The following is a 23,068-nucleotide window of genomic DNA, read 5'->3' as shown; positions in this document are numbered from 1 at the left end:
GCATCCTCAGCATCTCCGCCATCCCCAGTGTCTCCAACATCTCCTGTGTCTCTGGTGACCCTTCTGTCTCTACTATTCCCAGTGTCTCCAGCATTCCCATGTCTACAGCGGTTCCTGTGTGTCCTCTGACTCAAGTCTCTAGTGCAGGGGGTCTCAAACTGGCAGCCCTCCAGCTGTTGCAAAACTACAAGTCCCATCATGCCTCTGCCTGTGGGAGTCATGCTTGTAACTGTCAGCCTTGAATTCCTCGTGGGACTTGTAGTTTTGCAGCAGCTGGAGGGCCGGTAGTTTGAGACCCCTGCTTTAGTGTCTTTTGTGACACCAGAGACCCCAGTGACCCCAGAGCACCAGTGACTCCAATATACTGGAAGCGCCTCCCTATCTCCTGAATGTTTTCTCTCCCTGTGGATACCGACCTCTTATCTATGACACATTTCACCGCAGCATTCTATTTACTGATTGGCTGCTAGTGGTAGCTTGGAGGTGTCCTGGGGCTTGTAAAGTGACATAGCAAGGATTTCCCATAGGTAGGCACATACTATACTGAATAGGTAGACACTTTTTACCAAGCGAGCGTTCTCTTCATAGCATTGCATGGTCCAAATCAGGAGGATCATTTTGATATTGTTAATAAAACTTCATAAAACTTTCACTGAAATTGATAATTTTGCAGCTAAAATCACTAAAATAACCAGAGGAAAGAGAAGCGGAAGATTCACGTCCGACATATGGAGAGCCGAGACTTTACGGCGGCGGGATTACGAGGCCGCCATATTGTTCCCGGCAGAGGTCGGGGCTGTTTATTCTCCACGTAGAAGGAAATAACGATAACACATAAAAATCGCAGGAAATCTGCGGCGGTCATTTTACGGCCTCAGCTGCCTCCCTTCATAATAACCAACGCCGTCCTGTTTACCATCTTCCCCCAGTGGCACGGCAGGCAGCTGCTGCGGTCACTGCACAAACCGATCGTAAAATGTTATTATCGCTTAATGGGCGGATAATGAGGCCCGGATAAAGTTCAAGTAAACAGATGAAGTGCCATAAAATAACTATATTAACATTTAAAGGTCACAAGTGATTTCACCACCCTCCAGTCAGAGAGCGTTAAGTCCGGCTGACTGCGCCAAATTCACTTCCTCAGTGGCCAGAGAAAATAGAAACTTCCAATTGACGTCACATTAAACCACCATTGGCTATGATAGCAACTTCCACAGGATTGGTGGTTGGATCAGAATTCTGGAAGAAAAAAAAAAAGTATAAATGTGTATAAATCGGCCGCCAAACATTAATCGGCCAGTAATACGGTTATCCGCGCTTTACCGATAGAAAAAAAAAAAGTGCCGATAATAGCATGCTGCATCCCATTGACTTCAATGCAAAAACACCCCTATTGACTGCAATGGAAAATCCCGTCCCATTGACTTCAATGCAAAAATCGCGTCCTATTGACTTTGACTTATTGACAATGCAAAAAACACCAGACACATTAATAAAATTAAGGATCGAGCCTCTTTCTGAGATTTGTTGTTTACAAGTTAAAAACAGTTTTTTTTTTTTCTAGAAAATTACTTAGAACCCCCAAACATTATACATTTTTTTTCTAACACACTAGAGAATAAAATGGCGGTCGTTGCAATACTTTCTGTCACACAGTATTTGCGCAGCTGTCTTACAAGCGCACTTTTTTTGGAAAAAATACACTTTTTTTTAATTAAAAAAGAAGACAACAGTAAAGTTAGCCCAATTTTTTTTATATTGGGAAAGATAATGTTACGCCGAGTAAACTGATACCCAACATGTCACGCTTCAAAATTGCGCCCGCTCGTGGAATGGCGACAAACTCTTACCCTTAAAAATCTCCATAGGCGACGTTTAAAAAATTCTACAGGTTGCATGTTTTGAGTTACAGAGGAGGTCTATGGCTAGAATTATTGCTTTTTCTCTACCGATCGTGGCGATACCTCACATGTGTGGTTTGAACACCGTTTTCATATGTGGGCGCTACTCACATATGCGTTCGGTTCTGTATGCGAGCTCGTCGGGAAGGGGCGCGTTTAAAAAAAAAAAAAAAATGTATTATTTATTTTACCTTTTATTGTTACACTGTTTTTTAAAAAAAATAAAAATTGTCACTTTTATTCTTATTACAAGGAATGTAAACATCCCTTGTAATAGAAAAAAAGCATGACAGGACCTCTTAAATATCAGATCTGGGGGTCAAAAAGACCTCACATCTCATATTTACACTAAAATGCAATAAAAAAAAAATTGTAATTTAAAAAAATTATTAAAAAAAAATGGCCCTTTAAAAGCTGTGGGGGAAGTGACGTTTTGACGTCACTTCCGCCCAGCAATTGTATGGAGACGGGTGGGGGCCATCTACCCCTCACTCATCTCCATACGCAGCTACTGACAGGACGCGATCGCCTCCGCCGCTGCCGACGGCTCCAGTAAGTGGCGGGGGGGCACCAGGTCGCGGCGGGAGGGGGGGCCATCTCCCGCCACCGATAAAAGTGATCTTGCTGCGAATCCGCCACAGAGACCACTTTTATCATGTAGCGGACCGCCCGCTGAACATGGGGATACCGGGGTTATGGCAGCTAGCTGCTGCCATAACAACAATATCCTCCTTCAAACAGCCGCCATATAACGACGGCAGGCGGTCCATAAGTGGTTAAAGAGAAAAAATTTTTAAACGGTCTGTTTCGGTTTTTGGTCAGGAGTATCCTGAATTTCCGGTTTTGGCACCAGAATTTTCCTTTTCAGTGCACCACTAAGTACCTCTATCTGTGTCCCAGCTGGGGAGGTTCACTCTCTCTGTCTGACTGGTGACGCCAGTCAGGGCTGGGACGGGGGGTGGGCAGAAGGGTCAGCTGCCCTGGGCTCAGCGTGTATTGTAGGGATGGAGGCAGGGCTGGTGCTACCACTAGGCAAACTAGGCAGATGCCTAGGGCACCCTGCTGCCTAGGGCACTCAGCCACTGGTGTTTCTACTTTCTTCTCTCTGCAGCAAGCAACTAAGTCTCAGCATCAGCAGGCAGTGGCCGCTCTGTTCATACATAGTGTCAGAGGCGCAGCGGCAGTGAAGGACTGTGTCTGTGTCCAGACTTCTGAATGAATGGAAGCAAGCAAACATTCATTGATGGGCACTGGTGAGGCTGCATTTGATAGACGCTGGTGAGGCTGCATTTGATAGACGCTGGTGAGGCTGCATTTGATAGACGCTGGTGAGGCTGCATTGATGGGCTCTGGTAGGCTGCATTTGATAGACGCTGGTGAGGCTGCATTTGATAGACGCTGGTGAGGCTGCATTGATGGGCTCTGGTGAGGCTGCATTGATGGGCTCTGGTGAGGCTGCATTTGATGGGCTCTGGTAGGCTGCATTTGATAGACGCTGGTGAGGCTGCATTTGATAGACGCTGGTGAGGCTGCATTTGATAGACGCTGGTGAGGCTGCATTGATGGGCTCTGGTGAGGCTGCATTTGATGGGCACTGGTGAGGCTGCATTTGATGGGCGCTGGTGAGGCTACCTTTTTTCATTAAAAAGGCGGGGCATACATGGGCAGGGAAAAGGGGGTGGGGTCAGGGATGGAGCCAGGGGGGCGGCATAATGAGTTTTCATCTAGGGTGTCAAAAATCCTTGCCGCAACCCTGGATGGGGGCGCCGCAAGTACCTTCTTCTATAAGGCTGACATGAGTAGTAACAGCGACATCACTACTTCTGTCAGCCCAGCGCTGGAAGCAGCAAGGAGGGAAGGAGAGAGTCGGGAGGAGGTGCGGGCTGTGCTTTCTCCCCCTCCTCCTCCTCATAAACTCGCACATAATGAAGGGGCAGGGGGGCAATTTGGCATCTGGATGATCTTGTCCGGGCACCGACAACAGTGGAAGAGTAGGGGCACCTGCAGTGAATGTCTGGTGAATGTCGGATTCCAATGCTTTATAAACATGCCTCTAATTTACTTATCACTGGAACAGGAAAAGAAGGGAAATCTTGTAACGAGGACCCTTGTTTTGGTGACAAAAAAATTAAAAATGAGGTGTTTCCTTTCACTTTGGGGGAAGTTCCTCTCACTTCCTGTTGTGTATCTGGGACTGGAAGTGAAGGGAAATCTCCTAGTGAGTCACAGAGATGGAAATAAAAGGTGAAGATTGTGTGTAATAAATAGGAGTTCATGTTTTCACATTGGTATCTCCACCTCTAAGTCAATTCTAATTTACATTCAGCAGTTATTGGTAGACACGTCCACCTTTCTCCTATAAAACGGCTTCCCCTCCCCCCGCCCAAATTTACTGACATATAAAATTTAGAGGAAAACCAATTCCAGCACTTCGAGGAAAACCTGCTGAGATCAATGCAAGGAGCAAAGTACGGAGATATAATTACTATCTGTTTCCTTCTTTTATCTACATGTCTATCTGTACTTATTCTATCCATCTTTATCTATATACCGTTATCTTTTCTATCTCTCCGTTAATCCATCTATAGTTTCTTACTTATTCTATGTATTCTATTCTATGTAATTCTATGTATTTTTACTTAGTCTGTCTACCTATTAATTCTTCTTCTATCTATCTAGTTAATATACTAAAACTGGAGAGTGCAAAATCTGGATCAGCTGTTCATGGCGGCCAATCAGCTTCTAACGTCAGCTTGTTCAATTAAACTTTGAAAAACAAACTGGAAGCTGATTGGTTTTTATGCGCCAGATTTTTCACTCCCCAGTTTTAGTAAATCAATATTTATCTATATAGTGCTATCTTTTCTATCTATTGGTTAATCAATCTATCTTTTCTTACTTATTCTATTTATCTATTAATTCTTATTCTATCTCTACCTCTTTACCTATTGACAGTTACTTTTTATATCTATATTTTCTCACTTATTCTATCACCATCTTATTTTACTTGGGGATAGATAGATAGATAGATAGATAGATAGATAGATAGATAGATAGATAGATAGATAGATAGATAGATAGATAGATAGATAGATAGATAGATAAATATTGTAGACATGTGCAGGATGAAAAAATTTGTTTAGTTTCGTTTCAATCCATTATTTAACTAAATTCGTTTAGTTAAATTTGTTGCATTCGTTTTTGGGATTTGTTTAGTTTCGTATTCGAATTTAAAAAAAAGTTGCCCGTATTCGAAAAAAAAAACCTATAAGATTCGAAAAAATTCTGCCGCACTCGAAAAAAAACTATCAAATTTGAAAAAATTCTACCGCATTCGAAAAAATTTGATCGAATTTGAAAAAGTAAACTATATATAACCATTTTGCGAAATTCGTATAGAATGAAAGTGAATTCGAATAGAAAAGATTAGAATAGAATAGAAAATAATAGAAAAGAATATAATATATTCTATTCTAATCTTTTCTATTCGAATTCGAATTCATTCCGTACCAAATTCCAATTTCGGATGATGGTGATATATATATATATATAAAATATTTTTTTCTATTCCGTTCTATTGTTTTTTCTATTCTAGTCTTTCCTATTAGAATTCAATTTCATTCTATTTCTATATAACCATTTTCCAAAATTCGAATTTCGTATAGAATGAATTCACATTCAAATAGAAAAGATTAGAATAAAATAGAAAATAATGGAAAAGAATAGCATAGAAAAACAATAGACCAGCACAGAAAAAATATTATATATATATAAAACATCTTACAAAATTCGAATTTCATATAGGATGAATTTGAATTCAAATAGAAAAGATTAGAATAGAAAATAATAGAAAAACAATGGAACAGAATAGAAAAAAAAAAAAAAAATTTTTATATATATATATATATATATATATATATATATATATATATATATTTATTGGCGTATAACACTCACTTTTTCACCATGAAAATTGGGTGCAAATAGCCTGTGCGTGTTATTTATTTTATTTATTTATTTCAGGTACTTATATAGCGCCATCAATTTACGATGCGCTTTACATATACATTGTACATTCACATCAGTCCCTACCCTCAAGGAGCTTACACTCTAAGGTCCCTAACTCACATTCATACATACTAGGAACAATTTAGACAGGATCCAATTAACCTACCAGCATGTCTATGGAGTGTGGGAGGAAACCGGAGTACCCGGAGGAAACCCACACAGGCACAGGGAGAACATGTGAACTCCAGGCAGGTAGTGTCGTGGTTGGGATGTGTTATACGGCAATACATCAATTTTAGCTGCCTCGGAGGGGGCAGGGAGGGGGGCGGGACGAGTGCCTTCAGATTACATACAGTGAGAATCTCCTGTTTACTTAGCAGCCTCTGTAATAGGAAGTCCTGTCTTCTGGGCCGCCATTGGACCGCTGTTCTGTCTATCATAGGAGATTCTTACTGTATGTAATCTGTCGGCGCTCCTCCCGCCCCCCTCCCTGTCCCCTCTAGGCTGCAGATGGACATTGTATATGTGGATAGATAGATAGATAGATAGATAGATAGATAGATAGATAGATAGATAGATAGATAGATAGATAAATAGATAGATAGATAGATAGATAGATAGATAGATAGATAGATAGATAGATAGATAGATAGATAGATAGATAGATAGATAGATAGATAGATAGATAGATAGACTAAGTAAAAAAGATACATAGACTATGTATGAAAACATAGAAAAATGAACAGTAGATAGATAAAGAGTCTATCTATGTTTTCTTATTCTATCTAGTTGATTTATTAAAACTGGAGAGCGAAGAGAAAAAAAAATCGGGTACAGCTGTGCATGGTAGCCAATCAGCTTCTACCCTCAGCTTGTTTAACCACTTCAATACTGGTTGGCACTCACTCTCCCCCCTTTCCTGCCCAGGGCAATTTTCAGCTTTCAGCGCTGTCGCACTTTGAATGACAATTGCGCGGTCATGCTACGCTGTACCCAAACTAAAATTTTATCATTTTCTTCCCACAAATAGAGCTTTCTTTTGGTGGTATTTGATCATCTCTGCGGTTTTTAATTTTTGTGCTATAAACGGAAAAAGACCGACAATTAAAAAAAAAAACAAAAACTGATGGGCACTGATAGGCGGCACTGATAGGTGGCACTGATAGGCGGCACTGATAGGCGGCACTGATGAGATTCTACTGACAGGCATTACCGAGTGGCACTGATTGGCACTGACAGGCAATACTGATGGGGCACTGACTGGCACTTTTTCGTTTATTATAGGGAGAGGCCGGCAGGTGTTGGGCACTGATTGGCAGCTGATGGGCACCTTTTGATGGGGGCTGTGCTGATAATCAATGTGATTGGTCACAGCTGATCACATGGTATGAAGCCACTGTCAGAGGCGTCATACCATGATCGGAGTTGCGGTGTATCAGACTGACACACCGCACCTCCGATCTTCGCTCTGCGCGCCGGCTCTGTTTTCCTGATCACGTCCGATCGGGATAACACAACCACTTTGCCGCCATCATTCTGCTATATGGGGGGCGGCAAGTGGTTAATTAAGCTTTGACAATCAGCCCTGGTTCACATTGATGTGACTTGACATGTCAAGTCGCATGCCAAAATGGCGGCAAATGCAGCGTCCGAAACGGTGCGATTTCCGATTCCCAAAAGTAGTTTCTGAAATACTTTTCGCGATTTGGGGGTGCGATTTTAATTGACATCTGTGCAGAAACCCGCACATATGTCTCTGAAATCCCCCCCCCCCCCCCCCCCGAAGTTGGGACAGACTTGCGGGAATATAATGGAGAAAGTCCATCTGAACTCGCACACTTTCATTCCCGCAGTCAGTGTGAACCCAGGAAGAATCCTGGGAGCTGATTGGTTTCTCTGCAGAGCTGCACCAGATTTTACAGAAATTTTTGCAGAAATGTAGGACATTTTTTTTTAACATGGGTTCCTATGGAAGGCATTCACATCAATGCATTCTTGTGCCTCTGCGTTTTTTTGGAAAGGACCAGAGACTTTTTAAAACCCAAAACAGTGCTTTTTTTAGTTCAATAGACTTCAATAGAGAAGCTGCAGAAAAGCTTTTTACAGCGATTTGCGTTTTTAAATCTGCCCAACAACAATTCCCCTCCCAAAAAAGCATAAAAACACAAACTGCGTTAAAATCGCTGTAAAAAAACAAAAACAAAAAAGCAGAAAGCAAAGGAAAAAGCACTGCAGAAATTATTAAAGTGATACTAAAGGTTCCTTTAAAAAAAAAATAACAAACATGTTATACTTACCTCCTCCTCCTGGTTTTCTGGGGTCCCTCTGCGGCTCTCTCGGCTCCTCCCCCCTTTAGATAACCCCCTGGGAGAAGCTCTCTCCCGGGGGGGGGGGGGGTTACCTTGCGGGCGCTCTCCCGAGTCCATCATTCGGCATCCATAGCCTCTGCAGCGGCGTTTTGCGGGGGGTTTTAACCCTTTTTTGGCTGCTAGCCGGGGTTAAAACCACCCCCGCTAGTGTCCGAATAGCGCCACCAAAGCAACAGTAAAGCGGCGGTAAAAATAGTGCAGTTTTACCGCTGACGCCCGGGCGCTTTCAGTGTGAAAGGGCTCTTAGAGAGCTGTGACTCGGCAGGAGGTATGTCAGACCTCGGCAGAGAGACCACTGCTTCCAACACAGAGCAAGAGTTCTTCACTGCAGCATGCTGGCAGGGAACAGGCTTTTCTACTAGGCTGTGGCTGCTTAAGAAAATAAATAAAAGACTTGCACACCGTTTGTGGTGACGCACCCGGGATGTATGTGGCTGATTTTACCTGAAAGTTTATTGGGCTTTATCTGTTTGTTGGCACCCCTCCTCCTCTCTCAGCACCATGACATTAATGGGTGCCGGGCGAGGTGCCACTTCTCAGCATCCTGCCATGTATTCACCATTTTCAGTGTCATAGAAATCATTTTCTGTATTTTCAGGATGGTTCCTCGGTGGATTTTTCGCCCGTTCTTCCTGCTCACCTTCACCGGGATCACCTGCAACGCCTTCCTGACTTTTGTACCCCGCCCAGATCTGTACAATCAGATTGCTAACAAGCACCTGCTCAGCGAGACACAACTTGGAGAGCTGATCAACGTCCCAGCCTCTGGGGTCTACCGCGGTGAGTGGGGGCATTAGGGGCATTACCATGTTTGGTTCATTCTTTGTATTAAAAGAATACCCAGAACTTTCAGTGCTGCTTCCCTGAACTTCCAGTCTTCACAGGACAGAGTTAAAAGTGGACAGTTCAGTCTGGAGCTAGTCTGACATTTTGGAGAGGGAATTACCCTGCCATCCTAGGCTATGGGGCTGTGTGTTTCTATTGCTGAACACAACATAGGGAGGCACAACTCAAGTCTACAAGAGTGACTCCATTGGATGCTGAAAGAGAAAGGAGCCACCCTGAGACCCTTACTTCTTTTCTTTTCCCCAGACCCCATACACACTATTAAATTTCCTGCAGATTTGTTTTCTTCAGATTTACCCAAATCATATAATATGAGGTCAAACCTTAAGAGTTTCCATTCGTATGCAGTCAGGCCGGCCCTTGTACTACATGGTTTTGGTAAATCCGAAGACAAAAATCTGCAGAAAATCTAACAGTGTGTGTGGGGCATAAATCTCCTTTGCCATAGATGAGCACAACATCCAATCAAAGTTCAGCATTACAACCGGCTTCCTTGTTCATGAACTCCTTTCACTTTATCTGCCTTACTGTGAAATCTGTTACAATATATTGAAGGTTATTGTTCGATCTCTGTGGATTTGTAGCAGATCTTTATATGGTTTGTGTTTTATTTTCTGTCATACAGAAGGTGCAAATCAGTACTAGTTGTTGCATTACTTCTTAAAGTGACACGAAACTAAAATATTTTTTTTTACATCAATCATTCTAAACTATTCAGTATACCATGGCTTGGGTTTTTTTCAATCTCTTGCTGCTGTTTGCACGACTCCCTGTCCTGTGCACCCTCCCTATCCTATCCTGTGCACGCTCCCTATCTTGTCCTGTGCACCCTCCCTATCTTGTCCTGTGCACCCTCCCTATCTTGTCCTGTGCACCCTCCCTATCTTGTCCTGTGCACGCTCCCTATCCTATCCTGTGCACGCTCCCTATCCTGTCCTGTGCACGCTCCCTATCCTATCCTGTGCACGCTCCCTATCCTGTGCTGTGCACGCTCCCTATCCTATCCTGTGCACGCTCCCTATCCTGTCCTGTGCACGCTCCCTATCCTGTCCTGTGCACGCTCCCTATCCTGTCCTGTGCACGCTCCCTATCCTATCCTGTGCACGCTCCCTATCCTATCCTGTGCACGCTCCCTATCCTATCCTGTGCACGCTCCCTATCTTGTCCTGTGCACGCTCCCTATCCTATCCTGTGCACGCTCCCTATCCTGTCCTGTGCACGCTCCCTATCCTATCCTGTGCACGCTCCCTATCCTATCCTGTGCACGCTCCCTATCCTATCCTGTGCACGCTCCCTATCTTGTCCTGTGCACGCTCCCTATCCTATCCTGTGCACGCTCCCTATCCTATCCTGTGCACGCTCCCTATCTTGTCCTGTGCACGCTCCCTATCCTATCCTGTGCACGCTCCCTATCCTATCCTGTGCACGCTCCCTATCCTATCCTGTGCACGCTCCCTATCTTGTCCTGTGCACGCTCCCTATTCTATCCTGTGCACGCTCCTTATCCTATCCTGTGCACGCTCCCTATCCTATCCTGTGCACGCTCCCTATCTTGTCCTGTGCACGCTCCCTATTCTATCCTGTGCACGCTCCCTATCCTATCCTGTGCACGCTCCCTATCTTGTCCTGTGCACGCTCCCTATCCTATCCTGTGCACGCTCCCTATCCTATCCTGTGCACGCTCCCTATCCTATCCTGTGCACGCTCCCTATCTTGTCCTGTGCACGCTCCCTATCTTGTCCTGTGCACCCTCCCTATCCTATCCTGTGCACATTCCCTATCCTGTCCTGTGCACGCTTCCTATCTTGTTCTGTGCACGCCCCCTATCCTGTCCTGTGCACCCTCCCTATCTTGTCCTGTGCACGCTCCCTATCTTGTCCTGTGCACGCTCCCTATCCTATCCTATCTTGTCCTGTGCACGCTCCCTATCTTGTCCTGTGCACGCTCCCTATCTTGTCCTGTGCACGCTCCCTATCCTATCCTGTGCACGCTCCCTATCCTATCCTGTGCACGCTCCCTATCCTATCCTGTGAACGCTCCCTATCTTGTCCTGTGCACGCTCCCTATCTTGTCCTGTGCACCCTCCCTATCCTATCCTGTGCACGCTCCCTATCCTATCCTGTGCACGCTCCCTATCCTATCCTGTGCACGCTCCCTATCCTATCCTGTGAACGCTCCCTATCTTGTCCTGTGCACGCTCCCTATCTTGTCCTGTGCACCCTCCCTATCCTATCCTGTGCACGCTCCCTATCCTATCCTGTGCACGCTCCCTATCCTATCCTGTGCACCCTCCCTATCTTGTCCTGTGCACGCTCCCTATCTTGTCCTGTGAACGCTCCCTATCTTGTCCTGTGCACGCTCCCTATCTTGTCCTGTGCACCCTCCCTATCCTATCCTGTGCACGCTCCCTATCCTATCCTGTGCACGCTCCCTATCCTATCCTGTGCACGCTCCCTATCCTATCCTGTGAACGCTTCCTATCTTGTTCTGTGCACGCCCCCTATCCTGTCCTGTGCACCCTCCCTATCTTGTCCTGTGCACGCTCCCTATCTTGTTCTGTGCACGCCCCCTATCCTGTCCTGTGCACCCTCCCTATCTTGTCCTGTGCACGCTCCCTATCTTGTCCTGTGCACCCTCCCTATCTTGTCCTGTGCACGCTCCCTATCTTGTCCTGTGCACGCTCCCTATCCTGTCCTGTGTACGCTCCCTATCCTGTCCTGTACACGCTCCCTATCTTGTCCTGTGCACCCTCTCTATCTTGTCCTGTGCACGCTCCCTATCTTGTCCTGTGCACGCTCCCTATCCTGTCCTTTGCACCCTCCCTATCCTGTCCTGTGCACGCTCCCTATCTTGTCCTGTGCACGCTCCCTATCTTGTCCTGTGCACGCTCCCTATCTTGTCCTGTGTACGCTTCCTATCCTGTCCTGTGCACGCTCCCTATCCTGTCCTTTGCACCCTCCCTATCCTGTCCTGTGCACGCTCCCTATCCTGTCCTTTGCACCCTCCCTATCCTGTCCTGTGCACGCCCCCTATCTTGTCCTGTGCACGCCCCCTATCTTGTCCTGTGCACGCCCCCTATCTTGTCCTGTGCACGCTCCTTATCTTGTCCTGTGCACGCTCCCTATCCTATTCTGTGCACGCTCCCTATCCTGTGCTGTGCATGCTCCCTATCCTGTGCTGTGCACGCTCCCTATCCTATCCTGTGTACGCTCCCTATCCTGTGCTGTGCACGCTCCCTATCCTGTGCTGTGCACGCTCCCTATCCTGTGCTGTGCACCCTCCCTATCTTGTCCTGTGCACGCTCCCTATCTTGTCCTGTGCACGCTCCCTATCCTATCCTGTGCACCCTCCCTATCCTGTCCTGTGCACGCCCCCTATCTTGTCCTGTGCACGCCCCCTATCTTGTCCTGTGCACGCTCCTTATCTTGTCCTGTGCACGCTCCCTATCCTATTCTGTGCACGCTCCCTATCCTGTGCTGTGCACGCTCCCTATCCTGTGCTGTGCACGCTCCCTATCCTGTGCTGTGCACGCTCCCTATCCTGTGCTGTGTACGCTCCCTATCCTGTGCTGTGCACGCTCCCTATCCTGTGCTGTGCACGCTCCCTATCCTGTGCTGTGCACCCTCCCTATCTTGTCCTGTGCACGCTCCCTATCTTGTCCTGTGCACGCTCCCTATCCTATCCTGTGCATGCTCCCTATCCTGTGCACGCTCCCTATCCTGTGCTGTGCATGCTTCCTATCTTGTCCTGTGCACACTCCCTATCTTGTCCTGTGCACCCTCCCTATCCTGTCCTTAGCGCGCTCCCTAACTTGTCCTCTGCATGCTCCCTATTTTGTCCTCTGCATGATCCCTATCTTGTCCTTTGCATGCTCCCTATCCTGTGCAACCTCTCTATCCTGTCCTGTCCTGTGCATGCTCCCTATCTTGTCCTGTGCACGACTCCCTATCTTGTCCTGTGCATGCTCCCTATCCTGTCCTGTGCACCCTCCCTATCTTGTCCTGTGCACCCTCCTTATCTTGTCCTGTGCACGCTCCCTATCTTGTCCTGTGCACGCTCCCTATCCTGTCCTGTGCACGCTCCCTATCCTGTCCTGTGCACCCTCCCTATCTTGTCCTGTGCACGCTCCCTATCTTGTCCTGTGCACGCTCCCTATCCTGTCCTGTGCACGCTCCCTATCCTGTCCTGTGCACCCTCCCTATCTTGTCCTGTGCACGCTCCCTATCCTGTCCTGTGCACGCTCCCTATCCTGTCCTGTGCACCCTCCCTATCCTGTCCTGTGCGTGCTCCCTAACCTGTCCTGTGCACGCTCCCTATCTTGTCCTGTGCACGCTCCCTGTCCTGTCCTGTGCACGCTCCCTGTCCTGTCCTGTGCACGCTCCCTATCTTGTCCTGTGCACCCTCCCTATCTTGTCCTGTGCACGCTCCCTATCCTGTGCACCCTCCCTATCCTGTCCTGTGCACGCTCCCTATCTTGTCCTGTGCACCCTCCCTATCTTGTCCTGTGCACGCTCCCTATCTTGTCCTGTGCACGCTCCCTATCTTGTCCTGTGCACGCTCCCTATCCTGTCCTGTGCATGCTCCCTATCTTGTCCTGTGCACCATCCCTATCCTGTGCTGTGCACGCTCCCTATCTTGTCCTGTGCACGCTCCCTATCTTGTCCTGTGCACGCTCCCTATCCTGTCCTGTGCACGCTCCCTATCCTGTCCTGTGCACGCTCCCTATCTTGTCCTGTGCACGCTCCCTATCTTGTCCTGTGCACACTCCCTATCTTGTCCTGTGCACGCTCCCTATCCTGTCCTGTGCATGCTCCCTATCTTGTCCTGTGCACCATCCCTATCTTGTCCTGTGCACGCTCCCTATCCTGTCCTGTGCACGCTCCCAAGACATTTTGGACAATTTCATGCTCCCAACTTTGTGGGAACAGTTTGAGGATGGTCCCTTCCTGTTCCAACATGACTGCGTACCAGTGCACAAAGCAAGGTCCATAAAGACATGGATGAGCGAGTTTAGGGTGGAGGAACTTGACTGGCCTGCACAGAGTCCTGACCTCAACCCGTCAGAACACCTTTGGGATGAATTAGAGTGGAGACTGCGAGCCAGGCCTTCTCATCAGTGCCTGACCTCACAAATGCTCTTCTGGAAGAATGGTCAAACATTCCCATAGACACACTCCTAAACCTTGTGGACGGCCTTCCCAGAAGAGTTGAAGCTGTTATAGTTGCAAAGGGCGGAGCCAACTCAATATTGAACCCCACGGACTAAGACTGGGGTGTCATTAAAGTTCATGTGTGTGTAAAGGCAGGCGTCCCAATACTTTTGGTAATATAGTGTCATAATAAATTATATGTGTGTATATATATATATATATATATATATAAATAAATTACTATTATATATATTATTACTATTATATATATTTTATATCTTACAGTAGATTATCTTTTTTGTTGGGTTATGATGTTATTGATATTAAACTTTTACTTATTTAAAAATACTTTTACCTCCACAGAACTTGTGGCGAAGGACTGCAGAGCGGCTTACTTGAACCTCAGAAGAAGAAGCGGATTCTACGTCATCTGGCCCAAAGACTCGCCCCCAATGGTGGTGTATTGTGACCTCAGCTACGAGGGGGACGGCTGGACCGTTCTGCAGAGGAAGCTCGCCCATGATAATGCCTCCTTCTGGTCACGTGACTGGGCAGAATACAAAAATGGGTTTGGTCATCTCCAGGGCAGTCACTGGCTGGGCAATGAGATGATCTATCTGCTCACCAGGCAGAACGCCTTCACCGTCAGGTTCCTCTTGGAGGATAGTCAGGGCAATCTGCACTATGCTGACTATTCCAGCTTCCGGGTGGACAGCGAGGCCAACGGGTATTCTCTGAGGTTGGGGGAGTACTTTGGGAGCGCTGGTGATGCCCTCACCCTCTGGGATGAGTCAGGAATTCACGACAACATGATGTTCTCCACCAAGGACAGGGACAATGACCGGTGGGATCGTAATTGTGCTAACGTATTGAAAGGAGGGTGGTGGTTTGACAATTGTCGCTCCGCCCTCCTCAATACGGATGGCGAGGTGTACTGGGACAGTATATGCAATGAGAGAAACCCGTGTGTGGCCACCGGAATTCTGATCAGACCAGGCAGAAAGAACTGCTCCCCCATACCGCTACCGGGGGCTGGGGGATACTATCCCATCCACTATAGCTAGAATGGGGGCGGAGTCATGGAAAAACGCCTACAATTTGGTTAAAGTGTATGTATAGCCAGACTCTTTAAATAAATAATAGGAAAATATTAGACCCTCTGCTAGATTTTTTTTTAGGAGGTTGCTCATGAAAAGCAAGGCTACCCTTCGAAGGATACCCAGAATGGGACTCAAAACCTAAAAACGCTAAAAGAGCGCCAAACCAAGTAGCTTTATCCCCTTGCTGCTGCCCCTTTTAGGCTCCATTCACACTTGTGCGGCTTGTCGTTTGGACACAAAGTCGCACGATAAGTCGCAGCCCATTGTTTTCAATAGGACCCGTCCAGATCTATGCGACTTAAAGTCGCAGCGACTTTGAAAAGGTTCCTGCGCTACTTTGATGTGACGAGAGTGTAAAGTTGCATCAAAGTCTGCAAGGTTGCATATGTACAGGGGCTAGGCGTTAAGGCCCACCCACCCTGCATATGAGTTATACTGGTAGAAAAAGGTTAATGATTTATTATATGATTACATAAAACAACTAACGCGTTTCAGCGGTTCAGAATACCCTTCATCAGGTCCTAAATATTACATGTGGTTTAAGGAAGAAGAATCACCAGGATACATTCATTGAACAGAGATTTATAATTTACCTCCATCTGTCTCACTAACTCTGGAGATCTTTCACACATCCCTCTTCAATTCATCATTAAAAGTGATTCTAAAGGTTATAATTTAGAAGAAAAAAAATCATGTTATACTTACCTGCTCTGTGTAATTGTTTTGCTCAGAGCAGTCCGGATCATCCTTCTTTTTTTTTTTAGGTCCCCCATCAGCGGACCTGTCTCCTGCTCCCTACCGAATGCCCCTAGTAGCAAGTCTCTTGCTATGGGGACACTTGAGAAGGCTCGCTCCCGAGCCACGCTCCTGGGAATGGACATTGTCCATTGCATTAAGGTAAAAAATATCTTCTGCCCAGTGGTGTATCATCCATGGGTGCAATGTGTGCGGTGCCATGTGTGCGGTGCCATGTGTGCGGTGCATGCTGCTGACACTGCCGAGGTTTGTAGAGAGAGGGATTCTGCACACTCAGAAAGACCTGACTCTGGGAGGGTAATGATTGGACTGGGGGTCTCACCCACCTCCCCCCCTTCAGGTCAGTCTGCCCCCAGTAAATCCTCCCTCATATCAGTCTCCCTCCAGTACAATCCCCCCTCATACCAGTCTGCCCCAGTATGTCTGGGGATATACTGATCTGGGGGAGGGGGGTGGATTTGTACTGGGGACAGACAATGGTGGGAGAGATTCCTCCATCGACCTAATTTTCATTCAAATTACATACTCCTGCACTATATACACTATATTGCACATTACACACCCCTGCAATATATACACTATATTGCACATTACACACATCTGCATTATATACACTAGATTGTACATTACACACCCCTGCAGTATATACAATATATTGCACATTACATACTCCTACACTATATTGCACAATACACACTCCCATATTATATACACTATATTGCACATTACACACTCCTGCAGTATATAGACTATATTGCACATTACATAATCCTAAACTATATTGCACATTACATACTCCTGCATTATATACACTATATTGCACACAACATACTCCTACACTATAATGCACATTACATACTGTATTATATACACTATATTGCACATTACACACTCCTGCATTATATACACTATATTGCACATTACACACACCTGCATTATAAACACTAGATTGTACATTACACACCCCTGCAGTATATACAATATATTGCACATTACATACTCCTACACTATATTGCACAATACACACTCCCATATTATATACACTATATTGCACATTACATACACCTGCATTATATACACTATATTGCACATTACACACTCCTGCAGTATATACACTATATTGCACATTACATACTCCTAAACTATATTGCACATTACATACTCCTGCATTATATACACTATATTGCACATGGCATACTCCTACACTATAATGCACATTACATACTGTATTATTTACACTATATTGCACATTACACACTCCTGCATTATATACTCTATATTGCACATTACACACACCCGCATTATATACACTATATTGCACATTACATACTCCCGCACTATATAAACAATATTGCACATTACACACTCCTGCATTATATACACTATATTGCACATTACACACCCCTGCATTATATACACTATATTGCACATTACACACACCTGCACTATATACACTATATTGCACATTACACACCCCTGCATTATATACACTATATTGCATATTACACACTCCTGCAGTATATACACTATATTGCACATTACATACTCCTACATTATATTGCACATTACATACTCCTGCATTATATACACTATATTACACATTATACACTCCCACACTATATACACTATATTGCACATTACACACCCCTGCATTACATACACTATATTGCACATTACACACACCTGCACTATATACACTATATTGCACATTACACACACCTGCATTATATACACTATATTGCACATTACACACCCCTGCACTGTATACACTATATTGCACATTACACACGTCCACATTATGTACACTATATAGCACATTACACACACCCGCATTATATACACTATACTCGACATTACATACTCCTGCAGTATATAGACTATATTGTACATTACACACTTGCACATTATATACACTATATTGCATATTACATACTCCTGCACTATATACACAATATTGCACATTACACACTCCTGCATTATATACACTATATTGCACATTACACACCCCTGCATTATATACACTATATTGCACATTACACACGTCCACATTATGTACACTATATAGCACATTACACACACCCGCATTATATACACTATATTGCATATTACATACTCCTGCACTATATACACAATATTGCACATTACATACTCTCGCATTATATATACTATATTGCACATTACACACCCCTGCATTATATACACTATATTGCATATTACACACTCCTGCAGTATATACACTACATTACACATTACATACTCCTACATTATATTGCCCATTACACACTCCTGCATTATATACACTATATTGCACATTATACACTCCCGCACTATATACACTATATTGCATATTACACATGCCCGCATTATGTACACTATGTTGCACATTACACACACCTGCACTATATACACTATATTGCACATTACACACACCTGCACTATATACACTATATTGCACAGTACATACTCCCGCATTATATACACTATATTGCACATTACATACTCCCGCATTATATATACTATATTGCACATTACACACCCCTGCATTATATACACTATATTGCACATCACACACACCTGCACTATATACACTATATTGCACATTACACACACCTGCATTATATACACTAGATTGTACATTACACACTCCTGCAGTATATACACTATATTGCACATTACATACTCCTACACTATATTGCACAATACACACTCCCGCACTATATACACTATATTGCACATTACACACTCCCATATTATATACACTATATTGCACATTACACACACCTCCACTATATACATTATATTGCACATTACACAGACCTGCATTATATACATTATATTGCACATGACATATTACTACACTATAATGCACATTACACACTGTATTATATACACTATATTGCACATTACACACTCCTGCATTATATACACTATATTGCACATTGCACACGTCCACATTATGTACACTATATATCACATTACATACACCCACATTGTATACACTATATTGCACATTACATACTCCTGCAGTATATAGACTATATTGTACATTACACACTTGCACATTATATACACTATATTGCACATTACATACTCCCGCACTATATACACAATATTGCACATTACACACTCCTGCAGTATATACACTATAATGCACATTACACATTCCCGCACTATTCACACTATATTGCACATTACACACTCCTGCATTATATACACTATATTGCACATTACATATTCCTGCACTATATACACTATATTGCACATTACATACTCCTGCACTATATACACTATATTGCACATTACATACTCCTGCACTATATACACTATATTGCACATTACATACTCCTGCACTATATACACTATATTGCACATTATACACTCCTGCATTATATACACTATATTGCACATTACATATTCCTGCACTATATACACTATATTGCACATTACACACTCCTGCACTATATACACTATATTGCACATTACATACTCCTGCACTATATACACTATATAGCACATTACACACTCCCGCATTATATACACTATATAGCACATTACACACTCCCACACTATATTGCACATTACACACTCTTGCACTATACACACTATATTGCACATTACACACTCCCGCACTATACACACTCCTGCACTATATTGCACATTACATACTCCTGCACTATATTGCACATTACACACTCCTGCACTATATTGCACATTACACACTCCTGCACTATATACACTATATTGCACATTACACACTCCCGCATTATATACACTATATTGCACATTACATACTCCTGCACTATATACACTATATTGCACATCTCTCTTCTGGAGATCCCTAATCAACTTCTGGGAGGATCAGCTCCCTATAGAGCAGGGTCCACCTGGCTTTAGTCTAGGTAGACTATGGAGTGCCCCATCAGGAGCCCTGCACCCCAAGGAGTTCAGGGTTGCAGGACCTTTTTCCTTTTTTTGTGTGCTGAGATTTCAGAGTCACTTTTTTTGTTCATAGGGAAACAACAAGCCCCGCATCTCGGAGCTCCAAAAGGAAATAAAAAAAAGAGCCCCGATGAAGGAGGTTTTGAGCCCCCGAAACGTGTTATGTGATCTTATGATGAATCATTAAAGCTACTGGCGCTCTTGTTGTGTTTTTACATTTTCATTCCTGTCTGTATCCCAGCGGAGGAGGTCAGCGCTCTCTATTTGCCCTGGTGGTGGCAAATACAACATTTTATGTCTGGAAGAAGGAGACGGCAGATCTTCCAGTGGGGACACCTCTTCACTTTGTAGAGATTTCCTCATGTTTCCCGTTGCATATCTGGTAAAGGAAGAGAAGAAAAAAATCTCCTTACAGGACACAGATAGCAAAAACTAAACCGGCAGAGGTTGTAACCCTTCCCTGCTACATCCAACAAAAAAAAGCTTTGGCTATACATAAACTTTAAGCAAATTGCGCTGCCTCCAGTGGTCAAGGAGCTGCATTTCCTGGCTATGTTTCACCAAGACATGCCGGTAGTGGCAATTTCATGGCTACTGGTTAGACTGAAGATCCTCAGTCCTTAGAAATGCCTCCTATATTATAAAATGAATAACCAGGCCCAATCTATACAATAAATCTCCGAACCAAGACACGAAGGGGTCTATTAATAGAAATGCCTCAGCATCTGCACAGTCCTCGCGATTAATCCCCATAATGTGTCTAATATGTGAATTTCCTATGATGCACCAGCTCCATCTAGTGGCCATAATGTGATAATGTTCCTGAAATACTGCAATCAGGAAAATGCCACATATTGGCCACTAGATGGAGCTGGCGATCATATGGAACACACGTTTCACACATTAAGGGGGATTATTCGTGACAGCTGTGCAAATACTGAGACTTTCACACTGATTTGTATTCTTTTATTTTTTACAAATATAACAAAAGAAATTTGCAAAATCAATCAAATGTTTAATAAACGGGCATAATGAAAATCACAAGATGTGTTTGTTTTCTATGGAGTTACTGTTGTTGTATTTGTTTATTAGTACTCTTTGTAGTATCTCAGTATGCCCCTAAAATGAACCTCAGAAACAAGACACAAAGGGGGTCTATTTAAAAAAATGCCTCAGTATCTGCATAGTCCTCATGAATAATCCCTATAATGTGTCTAATATGTGAGTTCACCTATGATCACCAGCTCCATCTAGTGGCCATAATATGGTATTTCCTGAAATACATCAATTAAGAAAATACCGCTTTATGGATACTAGATGGAGCTGGTGGTCATAGGGAACACACATTTAACACATTACGGGGGGATTATTCGTGATGGCATTCATACCAAATTTTTTTTTTTTTTTTAAATATACCACAAAATTAAAATTAATTTACAAAATCAATCAAATGTTTAATAAAACAGGCATCATGAAAATCACAAGATGTGTTTTTTTTCTATGGAGTTACTGTTATTGTATCTGTGTATTAGTACTCATTGTAGTATCTCAGTACGCCCCCTACAATAAACCTCAGAAACAAGACACAAAGGGGGGGGGTCTATTTTAAAAAAATACATCAGCATCTGTATAGTCCTTCGTGAATAATTCCCATCATGTGTCCAATACGTGAATTTCCTATGAACATCAGCTCCATCTAGTGACAATAATGTAGTATTTCCTGAAAGACCTCAATTTAAGAAAATACTGCATTATGGCCACTAGATGGAGCTGGTGTTCATATGGAACACACATTTCACACATTATGGGGGATTATTCGTGATGGCTGTGCAAATACTGAGGCATTCACACCAAAATATATATATAAATATATACAAAGTCTTGCGAGCTACCATGTGAAAATCCAAATGATAATTAGAGGTGATTGAAGGACAGCTGCTAGCATTGATCACGCCCCATATACTCGTGCCACATAAAAATTCATACCAATATAATGCTGTGCTATCCAAATGAAATCAAATGATAATCATACTAAATCCTATTATTACTGACTGCAGTTAAATAGTGGTGGTGAGATATTCTATTCCTATGTACACTTAATATTTTACATAGGAATGGAATATCTCACCACCACTATTGAACTGCAGTCAGTAATAAAAGAATTTAGTATGATTATCATTTGATTTCATTTGGATAGCGCAGCATTATATTGGTATAAAAGTTGAATAAAACAGGCATCATGAAAATCACAAGATGTGTTTGTTTTCTATGGAGTTACTGTTGTTGTATCTGTGTATTAGTACTCTTTGTAGTATCTCAGTACGGGCTCTATAGGATTACCTGGGGACCTTTTGGTAAACCAGGATAAGAGACACCTGAACGCTGATGTAATGGTTACACTAATGGTTTTATCCATAGAGAAGAAAGAAGACACATTTCAGGAACTGTCTGGTGTGTTTTTTTTTCTGTATACAATTTCTTTATTATTATTATTGGGACTATAAATAAAATTAAATATGAAAGTGGTTGTAAAACCCTCACATATACCCCGGTGAAGTGACTGGCCTCAGGTGATACACAGAGATTAAACCAATCCTCCTACATAAGTTGTACCTGTTTATCTGCAGTCTTCTCTTCTCTATATCTGTTAAAAGTCCAGAATATAGATTGAGTAATTATGGGGGACTCTAAAGTAAGGGCTTAAATTGAACTACTTGAGTAAAGTGCAAATGCAAACAGTAACGGAGTGAATCTCAAAAGGGATAATCAAGGTCTATAATAAAGTGCAAATCCGAATGACCTCACTATAAATCTTGGAAAGTGACATATGGTACAAAAAACATACACAGGTAGGTTGGCGCTAAAGTGCAAATGATTCCATGTGGCATGCTTTTGGCAGAGAAAAACAAAATGTAGCACATGGTGATATTACAAAGCATTGGAATAAATGTAAATCAAACAAAATGTCCAGTGAGCCACCCCTGGGCTCAAATACAAAT

At 43.6% G+C, this 23,068-nt stretch overlaps 1 protein-coding gene across 1 annotated transcript; it reads left to right on the top strand.

Annotated features, from left to right (window-relative positions):
• Nucleotides 1–4,287: 4,287 nt before the first annotated feature.
• On the top strand, nt 4,288–21,113 carry LOC141147255 (fibrinogen-like protein 1-like protein). The gene is made up of 3 exons (XM_073634459.1): nt 4,288–4,369; nt 8,877–9,058; nt 14,638–21,113. The coding sequence occupies exons 1-3, from the start codon at nt 4,356–4,358 to the stop codon at nt 15,336–15,338; spliced, it is 897 nt and encodes a 298-aa protein (XP_073490560.1). The 5' UTR covers nt 4,288–4,355; the 3' UTR covers nt 15,339–21,113.
• Nucleotides 21,114–23,068: the final 1,955 nt, after the last annotated feature.

Source organism: Aquarana catesbeiana, linkage group LG06 (assembly GCF_042186555.1).
Source record: "Aquarana catesbeiana isolate 2022-GZ linkage group LG06, ASM4218655v1, whole genome shotgun sequence".
Taxonomy (NCBI): domain Eukaryota; kingdom Metazoa; phylum Chordata; class Amphibia; order Anura; family Ranidae; genus Aquarana; species Aquarana catesbeiana.
Note: the sequence above shows the minus strand (reverse complement) of the source record. Positions and strands in the feature narration are given on the sequence as shown.